At 40.6% G+C, this 15,223-nt stretch overlaps 1 protein-coding gene across 6 annotated transcripts in view; it reads right to left on the bottom strand.

Moving 5' to 3' along the window:
- Window positions 1–15,223, bottom strand: part of meis2a (Meis homeobox 2a) — a 92,217-nt gene that overhangs the window by 19,139 nt on the left and 57,855 nt on the right. For all 6 annotated transcript variants that reach the window (XM_056476556.1, XM_056476555.1, XM_056476552.1 and 3 more), the window contains exon 9: window positions 6,179–6,255. In XM_056476556.1, the coding sequence (XP_056332531.1) occupies window positions 6,179–6,255 (77 nt within the window). The remainder of the gene's footprint in view (window positions 1–6,178; window positions 6,256–15,223) is intronic.

A 15,223-nucleotide genomic window follows, 5' to 3' on the forward strand; every position in this document is an offset into this window, starting at 1 on the left:
TGGTGTTTCGTGTGGAGTTTGTGGAGTCAATATTATTAGCCTCCTTAAGAAACTTGATTTCTATCTTTGATTGTCTACAGAACTGACCACTGTTATCCAAAAACGTGCCTAATTAACCTAGTGAAGCCTTTAAATGTCTCTTTAAGCTGAATACTAGTGTCTCGCAGAATAATTAGTCAAATATCATGTGCTGTCATCATGACACAGAGAAAAGACATCAGTTATTTATAGTTATCATGTTTAAGTGTTGAAATACAGCTATATCATAGTTTACAGATATTCTGTTTTGTCTATCTGTCTGTCTGTCTCTCTGTGTCAATCTGTGTAGTCTGTTTGTCTATCCATTTGCCTATTTGCCTGTCTATTTGTCTGTCTGTCTGTCTGTCTGTCTGTCTGTCTCATTGTCTGTCCGTCTATCTATCTGTCTATACATCTGTCTGTCTGTTTATCTGTCTGTCTGATTTGTCTATCTCGCTGTTTGTCTGTCTCTCTGTCTGTCTGTCTGGTCTATTTGTCTGCCCATCCATCCATCCATCCATCCATCCATCCATCCATCCATCCATCCATCCATCCATCCATCCATCCATCCATCCTCCATCCATCCATCCATCCATCCATCCATCCATCCATCCATCCATCCATCCATCCATCCATCCATCTATCTATCTATCATCTATCTATATATATATCCATCCACCCATCCATCCATCCCATCCATCTATCCGTCTGTTTGTCTGTCTGTCTGTCTGTCTGTCCAGCCGTCTATCTGTTTTTAGATCTCTGTCTGTCTGTCTGTCCATCCATCCGTCAGTCTAAATGAAACCTCATACTGAACTGATTTGATCCGGTTTGTTGAGTAAGAGCCCGTATGGAGCTCAGTTTGAGACTCTATGAAGAGCAAATGAATGCACATTTCCTGAAACTGATGAACTCGTTCCTCCAAATCCTGCTTGTCAGAGTTTCTTCTCTCCAGGGTTTCTCTCTCTCTCTCTGTTCCTCTTAACCTCCTCCAGCTCCAGCTCTGTGGATCTGCAGCGTCAGCAGAATGCCTCTCTCAGGCTTTATTTCACTAATGTGGGCTGTATTTCCCTCATCCAGCAGCAGATCTGCCCTGTCTATAAATAACTGGAAAACCCATCTGATCTGTCTGAGAGCCAAAACACCTGGACGCTTTCAGACGAACCTCCTCGATAGACCAGAAAAACCCCTAAAACAACCAACTGTGGCGATTCTGCACTGTAATACCGATCTGTTAATGATCAGGTTCTGTGTTTTGCGTTTAGAATTGCATTATGGGATGTTGATCTCTGCTCTGTCGACTTTCGATGTTGAAAATTCAACTCTCCATCGCAACTTTTATTGACATTTTAGTCTTTTGAAATAATATAATATATAAGAAACAATATCTCGAGACATCTCACACACTCCCAGGCTACTTCTGTGCATTTTGTGTCGCAGTCCAAGCTGGATGTGATTGGCTGTCGTGGCTATGACATATTATGATAAATGGACATAAAACAGACGGGAGTCCAGCTATCAGAGCAGGAGCAGTCCGACGGCAGCTCATAAACACAGCCTTGGCACTACAGACTTTATATTTCAGCTTTAAGTGGGTTTCCCTTTTACAAGCCTGAGTTCAGATAGAGACAGATGCGAAGGGTGAGCGTGCATTTATTTTCCAGCGATATAAAAAGAGAGCAAGCGTCCGCGGCGTCTCTCCTCGTTTGCGGCTTCTCATTAACAAACAATACTGCTGTGAAATTGCTTTAATGACAACGTAATAAAATTGCTATTCCGCTCACAGACGGCCCGAGGCGCAGCACGGTCCCAGTCGTACCTGCAAAACCACAGAAATTAACCCACTTATTCACCTCAGACGCGTCTCTTTCTTCAGGCTTTCTCTATTTGTTTCCCCCTGCAAACAAAACGGATCGTCCCAGAGCAGAAAAACGGTCTCGCTCATTCATCTGCAGACTGAACGCGTACTAACAACACTGCAAAAGACGATTTCCTGTTCAGATATCTAACATCAAGATTTACACTCACTGGCCACTTTATTAGGTACACCTTACTAGTACCTCCTTCAGCCTTCAGAACTGCTTTAATCCTTCGTGGCGTAGATACGTGGCATAGATTTTGCTCCATATTGACATGATAGCATCACACAGTTGCTGCAGATTTGTCGGCTGCACATCCATGATGCCAATCTCCCGTTCCACCACATCCCAAAGGTGCTCTATTGGATTGAGCTCTGGTGACTGTGGAGGCCATTTGAGTACAGTGAACTCATTTTCATGTTCAAGAAACCAGTCTGAGATGATTGGTGCTTTATGACATGGTGCGTTATCCTGCTGGAAGTAGCCATCAGAAGATGGAGACACTGTGCTCATAAAGGGATGGACATGGTCAGCAACAATACTCAGGTAGGCTGTGGTGTTAACACGATGCTCAGTGGTACTAATGGACCCAAAGAAATCTCCCCCCACACCATTACACCACCACCAGCATCCTGAACCGCTGATACAAGGCAGGATGGATCCATGCTTTCATGTTGTTGAGGCCAAATTCTGAGTCCGAGCATCCGAATGTGTCAGCAGAAATGGAGACTCATCAGACCAGGCAACGTTTCTCCAATCTGTCTATTGTCCAGTTTTGGTGAGCCTGTGTGAATTGTAGCCTCAGTTTCCTGTTCTTAGCTGACAGGAGCGGCACCCGGTGTGGTCTTCTGCTGCGTAGCCCATCCGCCTCAAGGTTGGACGTGTTTGTGTGTTCAGAGATACTCTTCTGCAGACCTCGGTTGTAACGAGTGCTTATTTGAGTTACTGTTGCCTTTCTATCAGCTGGAACCAGTCTGGCCATTCTCCTCTGACCTCTGGCATCAACAAGGCATTTGCGCCCACAGAACTGCCGCTCACTGGATATTTCCTCTTTATCATTCTCTGTAAACCCTAGAGATGGTTGTGCGTGAAAATCCCAGTAGATCAGCAGTTTCTGAAATACTCAGAGCAGCCTGTCTGACACCAACAACCATGCCACGTTCAAAGTCTCTTAAATCCCCTTTCTTCCCCATTCTGATGCTCGCTTTGACCTGCAGTAGATCGTCTTGACCATGTCTACATGCCTAAATGCAGTGAGCTGCTGCCATGTGATTGGCTGATTAGACATTTGTGTTAACGAGCAGTTGGACAGGTGTACCTAATAAAGTGGCCAGCGACTGTAATTAGTCTAAAACCACGTTTTTATAGGCACGAAAAAATTAGTACTAATTAGATAATGCTAACACTTTTAAACAATTATTAGTATTATTATTATTGTTATTATTATTATTATTAATATTAATATTAGTAGTATTAGTATTATTATTATGATATTGGCAACACACCTTTCCTCAATAGCGCCCTCTGTAGTCTCACTGCACTTCTTTGATAAGCTGTGCACAATGGCGTTTGCAGTTTGGATTGGATTAAAGGCCCAGCCCTAGTTTGAGTAATGAATTGGATCCTCTGGTTGTTCTGATGTGTGCCAGTCTGCTGAAAGTGGCGCTGAGAGAGTTATATCAGATCAGATGAAGAGGCAGATGCTTGGGAACCAACAACTGAGTCAATTCTGCTAATTAACTGCCAATTAGCGCTCGCTAAACGCAAGGCGTGCTGATGCTGTGCTCTGCCAGACGCTCGTCTGCTCTCCAGCCGTATATTTAGAAAGAGAATTCTGCAATCTGACCACCGCCGGCCAGATAAAGAGCGCCTCGTGGTCTACAGTAGGTCAAAGTTAAGCGTGCTGCAGTCGTGGTGTGTTAACCCTTGTGGTGTGTGCGTGTGTGTGTGTGTGTGTGTGTGTGTGTGTGTGTGTGTGTGTGTGTGCGTGCATCAGTTAAAGTGGCAATGATCATCAGTCTTACACACACACACACACACACACACACACAGACACACACACGCACATACACACACAGTTTTGACACACAGATATCTGACACTCACACACACATGCAGATCTGACACACACATACTCATACACAAGCACATCTAACACACAAACACACATACAGAACTGACACACACACACACACACACACACAGAGGTGTATGGTGTTGTCGGAGCAGGAGTCTCTCTGTCTCTGTCACGTCTCACAGTGACTCCTGTGTTTGATTCTGCTCTGAACAAAGACCTGATTCAGGACGTCCAGCAAACCCGTCAGTCTCTGCATATCAAAGGCGGATCCACACACACACACACACACTCCGTCACAGGAGGAATCCGGGAATGTCAGGTGGACGCAGCAGATCTGACCTGAGCGAGTGTGTGCGAGCGCAGACGTACACACCAAGATTTAAAGGGCCAGTTCACCCAAAACTGCACTCTTTCCTCTGTTAAACACTAAAGAAGAAATTTCGAAGAATGTTGGAAACCTGTAACCACTGACCTCTATAGTATTTGTTTTTCCTACTATAGAAGTCAATGGTTACAAGTTTCCAACATTCTTCAAAGTATCTTCTTTAGTGTTCAACAGAGTAAAGAAACTCATTAAGGTTTGGAAACACTTGAGGGAGCGTAACTTAAACGTATGGGTGAACTGACCCTTTAATTGCTGAAGTTGTTCACTACTATGTAATCACTGTATGTTAAGATATCGACATTATTCATGTCTACTTTATTGAACATCTACACAGAGACATCACCTACATCATGAAATATAAGTACTGAACACGTCACTGTTTGTCTCAGAAAACATATTTCTAAAGGGGCCGTTGACTTGAAGTGTTCACCGAATAATGAATCCATATACGCAAAGAAAACAAAGCTAATTAGTTTACAAATGAATATCAGCTGCTTCAGTCCAACATCTACATTAGCAGGAGGATGAAGATGGAACCAGGGTGGACATTTCAGCAAGACAACGATCCAAAACACAGCCAAGGAAACTTTCAGATGCTTTCAGAGAAAGAAAATCAATCTGTAGAATGGCCCAGCCAATCACCTGATCCGAATCCAATTGAGAATATAAATTAAAGCTCAGATTTGATAGACGAGACCCAGAGAAGCATCTTTTGTTTTGTTTTTATGTTTGTATTGTTTGGGTTTTTACCAAAACCTGCTTCACGCATGTCACCCTTTAGAGATATTATTCCCAGATTAAAACACGAAAACATGTTCAATGCTTATTTTCTCCACTGTATACGCTATATAACTGCAGCTTAGCTATGTGTATATTTAACAACTCTAACTGTTAAAAGCGAATAGTTACTAGTTAATTATTTATACTATATATTATACTAGTTAAGCTATTAATAGCTAATAAAGTTAACTAATAACCTTTTCCGAATTTGATTGTGATGCAATGATGTGCAGCTGCTTTCAAACAATAATTATAGTGAATAGTGCTGTACATACTTGAAGTGAACATGTTCATAATCACCATATATTGAATTATTATACACATCCAACACATTTCAGTCGGCTTCTCAGTGCGTTTCGGCATTAATCAGCATGAAACAGCCGAAGCGACTCAATTTTCTGCTGCCGTAGGTGTGTGACGGCACGAGCGGCCGTAATTGAAACGCCGTCCACACCGCCGGGCAGATAACAGCGCTTCCTACGGCCAATTTAAGTGGACAAACCCAGCTCATTCTCCAGGCGTGTTCTTCATTGTGATCCCGCAACAGAACGAGGTGTAGGGGGGGGGGATGAATCACAAAAGCAGCAGAAAAAAATCAATTGACCCCAGGGTGATAACGCCGAGAGCCGCCGCCTGTCCCCGACAGATACAGCCCCGCCAAAATGAGACTCGCTTTGATAAATACATTAAGCGGAGCTGCGAATAAAAGCCCGGGACTTCTCATTTGTAAATAAAAAGCTCCACTACATGGAATTAGACCGATAACATAGCCCTGCGTATAATTACGTTTGTGTAAGGCCAGGAAATCCCGGAGTTTTTGAAAAGAAGCTGTCAGCTCAATTAATCTGAACTTTAAATGAAGCTAGCGATAATATATATTAAACGTCTTTTTCTGATAAATAATTCCTCTATCAATCTGTGTGGCTCTGTGATCCTTTTATTTAATCCGCCACCTCGGGTTATGAGCTAAGCTGTGTGTAGAGATGCAATAGCGGCCGTCCTTGTCCCCTTGAAACACTTCTGAGGGAACATGAGAGGACGAGATGAAGAAAGACTCACCAGTTGTTTACTTGTAAGATGGTGAGGCCGGTGTCCTGAGCCAGCTGCTTTTTCTGCTCTTCTGAAGGATACGGGTGCTGGAGGGAAACACAAGAGACGATCGGGATTAGAAAACACACACATACACTGACGATGCATGCGGTGATGACCACACACACACTGCCTATTTAATAGATGGGGCGCCATGGTGGCTCAGTGGTTAGCACTGTGGCCTCACAGCAAGAAGGTCGCTGGTTCGAGTCCCGGCTGGGTCAGTCCGGGTGCTCCAGTTTTCCCCACAGTCCAAACACATGCGCTATAGGGGAACTGATCAACTAAATTGTCCACAGTGTATGAGTGTATGTGTGTGTGAATGAGTGTGTATGGGTGTTTTCCAGTAATGGGTTGCAGCTGGAAGGGCATCCGCTGTGTAATACATATGTTGGAATAGTTGGTGGTTCATTCAGCTGTGGTGACCTCTGATGAATAAAGGGACTAAAGGAGAACATGCAAACTCCACACAGAAACACCAACTGACCCAACCGGGACTCGAACCAGCGACCTTCTTGCAGTGAGGCCACAGTGCTAACCACTGAGCCACCATGCTGACCTTTTTGTAATTCAAAACACTGCAATTTACTGTATAAAACACATTATGGCTATGCAGAGTCCCTGTAAACCATGTTTACAAGTGTGTGTTTGTGCGTGTCTTGTATTGATAACACTGTGAGGGACCTAATGTCCCCATAAGTATAGCAATACCTGTAATTTGTGACCATGTGGGGACATTTTTTGGTCCCCATAAGGAAAAGGGCTCATAAATCTGTCAGTATGAAGTATTGTGAAGATGTAATAGTGCAGATTGTTTGCTGTGAGGAGGAGAGGAGAGAATATACAGTCTGTACAGTAGGAACATCATTACGTCCCCATAAAGATACCTGTACAAGTGTGTGTAGGAGTGTGTGTGCGCCTGTGAGTGTGTGTCTTGAGTGTTTTTATGTGTGTTTGTGTATGTCTCGTATTTCTAACATTGTGGTGACCAAATGTCCCCACAAGTATAGCAATACCAGTCATTTTTGACCTTGTGGGGACATTTTTTTGGTCCCCATAAGGAAAAGGGCTCATAAATCTGTCAGTATGCAGTATTGTGAAGATGTAATAGTGCAGATTGTTTGCTGTGAGGAGGAGAGGAAAGAATATACAGTAGAAACATTATTATGTCCCCATGAAGATAGCTTATCAAGTGTGTGTGTGTGTGTGTAGGAGTGTGTGAGCTCCTGTGGGTGTGTCTGAGTGTTTTTATGGGTGTGTGTATGTGTGTATGTCTTGTATTCCGAACATTTTGATGATCAAATGTCCCCACAAGTATAGCAATACCAGTAATTTTGACCTTGTGAGGACATTTTTTGGTCCCCATAAGGAAAAGGGCTCATAAATCAGACAGTATGAAGTATTGTGAAGATGTAATAGTGCAGATTGTTTGCTGTGAGGGGGGAGAGAATATACAATACTGTAGGAGCATCATTAGGTCCCCATAAAGATAGCTGTGCGTGTGTGTGTGTGTGTGTGTGTGTGTGTGTGTGTGTGTGCTGCTTATATGATGCAAACAGGCCCCATGATAAGAGATCAGAGTGCAGCTGAATCAGGATCAGGCCAATTAATGGAAGCATGTGTGCAGGGAGACACACTCAGCCAATCAGATGAGACGCATGGCTCCGAGCGCAAAGACGCAAAACACGCCGCTTTCCTCGACGGTTAGCGCCGAGTCCCTGAACGCAGGCCAAGCTAAAGCTAACGCAGGCGTTTCTGCAAAGGTCTCTGACTGCCAGCGGTGGCTCCTGCGAGCGCAAGCCCCGCGCGGGACGCTATGATACAATTTGTGTCACTGCTGATCTGCCAAATGTGACATGATAGAAGCGGCAGGATTGGATTTGTGTCTGCAGCATGACAAACAATAGTGATCCGCTCTGACAGATGTCTTTAAGAGGCAGATTAACCAGCAAACACACACACACACACACTCACACACACCGCTTTATTCAGCCCTCGCGACACACACACATACACACGTGCCCCCACACACACAAATTAATACATACACACATACACACACACAGATGAAAATATGCACACACACACACACACACACACACATACAGACAAAAGAACATATACACACATGCACACACAAACATACACAGATGAAAATATGCACTTATGCACACACACACACATTAATACATACAAACATACACACACACACACACAAACGAGCACATACACACCATGAACATATAGACACACATCACAAAGCACACATGACAAACCCACACAAAGACAAACACACACACGCACACACACACACACACACACACAATTGAACATACGTATATACGCATTAACACACACACACACACAATTGAACATACGTATATACGCACTTACACACACACATACACACACATGCATGGATGCACACATGCAAAAACAGACAGACACAAACAAAACCACACTCACACTAACACACAAACACAAACAAATGCACACACATGCACATGTGCACATACACACACGCACACACCCACACACACACACACACAAACATGCGTACACAAACACAGACACGTATTCATATGTGCACACAAACACACACACACACACACATACACATAAACACACGCAAAACAAACACGCATACACAAACACACAGACACTTGTACATATTCACATACGCACACACACACACACACCTATACGCATACATATACACACACAAACATGCGCACACATGCAAGCTCACACACATACACACAAACACACAGACACATACAAACATTCATATTTACATACACACACTCACACACATGCAAAAAACACAGACAACACAAACACATGCACACACACATACAAACATACATAAACATGCACACTCACTCATAATGACAAACACACATCCACACATTCATATTCACACACACACACACACACACACACACACACACACACACACACACACACACACACACACTGACCCTGAGCTCTGGAGGTTTAATTAAAGGGAACTCTTCAGGAATGTCTCCAGTTCATCAGAAAACAATTGTAAGATTGAAGGAATAATGAAGGAAGGAGAGCCGCTGAGTCAGACTCTGCTCATACACACCGCAGCTTTAATATGCTCAAATCATTAACAAAGAAATATGATAATGGCCACGCACAAATACAGTTTTGGATTGCTAAGTGCTGACATATGCTTGGCAAGACGACTGTGTGTATGTGTGTGTGTGTGTGTGTCTGATTCTCTTACAGACAGCAGAAGATTGTCATTGTATATATATATATTTATATATTTTATATATGGTTTAATACTATAAAGCTCTGATCACAATTCTTCAAAAATCCAATAAATATTATTATTATTGTTAAAATTATTATTGTTATTATTAATAATATTATTGTTATCATTATTATTATAAATATTATTATTAATTTTATTATTATTATTATTACTACTACTATTGTTATTATTATTATTATTATTATTATTATTATTATTATTGTTATTATTATTCTAAATATTATTATTATTATTATTAATATTATTGTTAAAATTACTATTATTATTATTATTATTGTTATTGTTATTATTATTATTATTATTATTATTATTGTTATTATTATTCTAAATATTATTATTATTATTATTAATATTATTGTTAAAATTACTATTATTATTATTATTATTGTTATTGTTATTATTATTATTAATGTTATTATTGTTATTATTATAATTATTATTATTATTAATATTATTGTTAAAATTACTATTATTATTATTATTATTATTGTTATTATTATTAATATTATTATTATTGTTATTATTATTAATATTATTATTATTATTCATTTTCGGCTTAGTCCCTTTATTAATCCGGGGTCGCCACAGCGGAATGAACCACCATTATTATTATTATTAACATTATTATTAATTTTATTACCTTTAATTTAAGAACAGGAAACTGAGGCTACAATTCACACAGGCTCACCAAAACTGGACAATAGAAGATTGGAGAAACGTTGCCTGGTCTGATGAGTCTCCATTTCTGCTGCCACATTCAGATGCTCGACTCAAACAACATGAAGCATGGAGCAAAATCTCTGAGGAATTTTTCCAGTTTTGAAGGCAAAAGGGGGTCCAAACTGGTACTAGTAAGGTGTACCTAATAAAGTGGCCGGTGAGTGTATATTTATATATAAATTTTATAATCATAAAATGTCAAAATAACAAATGTCTTCATTTCTTGTGAATAAAAATCAGGGTTATTTCACGAGATATTGATTTCTTAACTCAATGAAAGAAATGAAGTTAAAATATTAGCAGCATGTCGTCTAAAAATGTGTATAAACATCTGAAAAGTGGATTTTTTTGTGTTATTTTGATGGATTTTTTCATTTATTTCTTACATTTCATTCCCTGTTGAGTGTTTGTGTTTTCTGTCAGGCAAACATGCACACATTTGAGTGTGTGTGTGTGTGTGTGTGTGTGTGTGTGCATAAAAACATTTCTTCATACAGTAATTTAAATCAAAACATTATCTTTTTTGCTCATTTTCACCAAATACGACTGATTCCTAACACTTCTGAAGTTAAAGCATTAGCAGCATGTTGTCTAAAAGCAAACATAAATATCAAGGGGAAATAATAGTTGTAATTTCATGCTTAAATCTGCAATATCTGTGTCATTTCTGACATTTCTCTCAGTCTATATCGAGTGTTTGTGTGTTTCTATTAATCTCCGATGCTGTCATTAAACTGCACATCATGTATGAGTGTTTAATTTCAGGCGTGTGTCATTAAATCAAAGGATAAATGCTGCACGTCTCCTCCAGCCACCACAAACCCAATGATCTGAACAACCCAGAGACCCGTTTCAGCAGCGAGATCACATTATATCCTCTCACCCAGACAGAGGAATGAAAAAAATCAAAATAAAACAGAAATCACTTAAAACCCCTCATCCCCAGCTTTAGATATCCTGACCACAGACACAATACACCGCAGATCCAGTTTCCCTGAGCTCCGCTGCACAAATCACTGCAAATACACAAGCTGGAGGATGAAAACGGTTGTAAATGTGTGTGTGTCTGTGTGTGTGTGTGTTTCCCTGGAACATGCTGGGATTTATTTAACACACTGCACTTTAAAGGGTTAGTTCACGCAAAAATTAAAGCAAATAAGACTTTCTCCAGAAGAAAAAAGCATTAGAGGAAATACTGTGAGCAATTCTTTGCTCTGTTAAACATCATTTTGATAAATATATGAAGAAAAATCACAGGAGGGTGAATAATTCTAACTTTAACTGTAAATCGCATTGTAATATTGTATAATCTATATTGCAAACGTTTTATACAAACCAGTATTGTTTTTTGCATGTTGCATCAGAAAATTTAACTCCTCCAAATGCATATGCAATAATGTCAACTGCAAAAGTAATCCCTCGTCATGTTTTTTAGTGCTCTTCAGAGTTTTTTAAAGGGACAGCTCACCCAAAAATGAAAAATACCTGTTAATTTACTCGCCAGTAGACAATCTGAAAAAAACAAATCACTTAAGAGGGCTAATAATATTGACCTTAAAATAGTTTTGCTGTCTTTGGGTTTTGTTTTCTTCTGAAACGATCTGATTTCATTTGATCTGACTGAAATCCTCTCCTATAAATGTTGCATCTGAAACTGAAACTCCTACAAATGCATATGCAATAATGTCCACTGCAAAAGTAATCCCTCCTCATGCTTTTTTTTAGCGCTGAGGTTTTTTAAAGGGACAGTTCACCCAAAAATGGAAATCTCCTGTTCATGTACTCACCTGTAGACAATCTGAAAATACAAATCGCATAAGGGGGCTAATAATATTGACCTTAAAATGGTTTTAAAAACTAAAAACTGCTTTAATTGTAGCTGAAATGAAGACTTTCTCCAGAAGAACAAATATAGAAACACTGTGAGCAATTCCTTGCTCGGTTAAACATCATTTTGGTAAATATATGAAGAAGAAAAATCACAGGAGGGCGAATAATTCTGACTTCAACTGTATATAGTATAATATGCACCGCTCACTTCAGATACAAACCAGTATTGTCTTTTAATGTAAGATATTTCATGTGAAATGTGTTTAATGTAAATCAGAACACTGACACTATTATTCAGAAAGGTTTTGCTGTCTTAGTTTTGTTTTCTTCAACAATCAGTGAATCTGATTTCATTTGATATGACTGAAATCCTCTCCTATAAATGTTGCATCTGAAACTGAAACTCCTACAAATGCATATGCAATAATGTCCACTGCAAAAGTAATCCCTCCTCATGCTTTTTTAGTGCTCTTCAGAGTTTTTTAAAGGGACAGTTCACCCAAAAATGAAAATGACCTCCTTTATTGCTCCTCATGTGGTTTCAAACCTTCTTGGTAACACTTTACTTGAAGGGGTGTTCGTAAGACTGTCATGAAACCCTTATGAATATTTTTCTGATCACGTTTGCGCTGTATTTGTCATTATAATGTCTCATTAAAAGTGTCGTGACTCTGTCAGATCATTTTATAAGAGCGCTGTTAGTTTTTCAATGATAAATTCATAGTTGAGGTCAAAAAATAGAGTAACGACGCTGTTATTAAACTCAGGACATATTTATAATGGCCTCATGACAATAATCTGGGATGAGCAGAATCATCTTATTTATAATGTTATTGTCAGATTATTGAGCTTGTTTTAAGGAGAAACTCCCTTAATGTTGACTCAATGTTTCTGAAAACAACACTATATGTTTTGCTGGTCTAGAAATGGCTTCTTGCTTTAGGAATTTGTAGATATTTAGACAAGAAATGAGTCTAGAACCGTATTTTTCTCAGTGTAAATCGTCTATAAAGCACCCAAACTCAGCGTTCTGTAAATACAGCTGTGAAACCAGAGTAATGTGCATCCGGGTGACATCTCGGGTCGAGTCCGGCGCTGTAAAATGAGGCATCAAATGACAAAACAAGTGAAACCCGAACGCAGCACTACCTTTTCCATCAATTATTCACAGTGTCCAGCGGTGTGCATGACACGCTAACAGCACGGCGGAGAGTAAACTTAGCATGAGAGATCACAGAGAGATTGAAAGTGTTCCTGTCGCTTTAAGCTCAATCAATAGAGTGAATTACTAAGAGCCGGAGAAAAGCACCGACCCACCGGCCGGCCGCAGAATGCGAAGAGGTGCAGTCTATAAATTATCCCACAGAAAAATGAGCAGCTTATTTTATTGCAGATGCCAGCGCGAGCCTCAGATCCAATCAGCTGTTAATTACGCTGCAGCCCGTTAATGGTACCCGCTGCTTTCTGCTGCCTGAGCTGTTATTACGAGCGCACACACATATATACACACTCACACAAACACACATACGCACACACACACACACTCAATCACATATACACACACATCTATACACTCACAATCACATACGTAATTACACACACTCAATCACATACGCACACACACACACAATCACACAAATACACAATCACATACATATATACACATCCACTTAATCACATAAGCACACACAATCACAAATACACACAATCACACACACACACAATCAAATACATATATATATACACACACACACTCAATCACATACGCACACACATACACACACACACACACACAATCGCATACGCACACACAATCGCATACATACACACACACACACACACACACACACACACACACAATCGCATACGCACACACAATCGCATACGGACACACTTAATCACACAAACACACATACTGTATACACACACTCAATCACATACACAAACATATACAAACACTCAAATACACATGCACACACACACACACACACAATCACGTACATGTATACACACACTCAATCACACACACACATATACACACACATACACAATCACATATGCACACAAACACACACTCACACATGCACTTACATTCATATACACACACACACTCAATTACACACACACACACACACTCAATCGAATACACAAAAACACACACACACACACACACACACTCAATCCCATACACACACAATCACACACATACAGACACACTTAATCACACACGCACACACACCTATTTACATGCACACACAGACACACACACACCAAACACACATATTTAGATACACACACTCACTCACACATGCACAAACACACCCACACACACACTTACTCATGCACACACAACAAGCACACATTCATATTCACCTACACACATACATTAACACACACACACACACACACACACACGGCTGTGGAAGGGGTCCTCTGGGATGTGTCAGTGCATCATACAGTCCACAGCAAGTGCATGTGGGCCGCTTTTATTTCCCAGAGTGCATGTCTGTGTCTGTGTGTGTGTGTGTGTGTGTGTGTGTGTGTGTGTGCACGTGTGTTTGCACTCTATTGGCTAAATCACAGGGTGTGATGTGCTCTTCACCGCAACTCGAAGTAACGTAGAGCCTGAACCCTCAGTGCCCCCAAACACACATCAACCCCCCTTCTCACACACACACACACACACACACACACACACACTCTCTCTCTCTCTCTCCCCAGCGGAGCGGCTGACCGTGCGCTTGATGAATGACTTCATCAGTACGAGGCCAGACTGCAATGAATTAAAGAGTCCTGCAAGCCTAATGAAACCCAGCACATCCCCCTGCAGACTCTGCAGACCACTCGCACACTATCCAGACTAGAACAACTAGTGCACGAAATGATGCAGTTCTGAGGTGTGTGTCGTAATGCAACAATGCACTATTAACTGCACACACCCAGACATAATGCTATATACTGTAATGCAATGATACACACTCACTGGCCACTTTATTAGGTACACCTTACTAGTACCGGGTTGGACCCCCTTTTGGCTTCAGAACTGCCTTAATCCTTCATGGCATAGATTTTGCTCCATATTGACATGATAGCATCACACAGTTGCTGCAGATTTGTCGGCTGCACATCCATGATGCCAATCTCCCGTTCCACCACATCCC

This window comes from Danio aesculapii, chromosome 17 (assembly GCF_903798145.1).
Source record: "Danio aesculapii chromosome 17, fDanAes4.1, whole genome shotgun sequence".
Taxonomy (NCBI): Eukaryota; Metazoa; Chordata; class Actinopteri; order Cypriniformes; family Danionidae; genus Danio; species Danio aesculapii.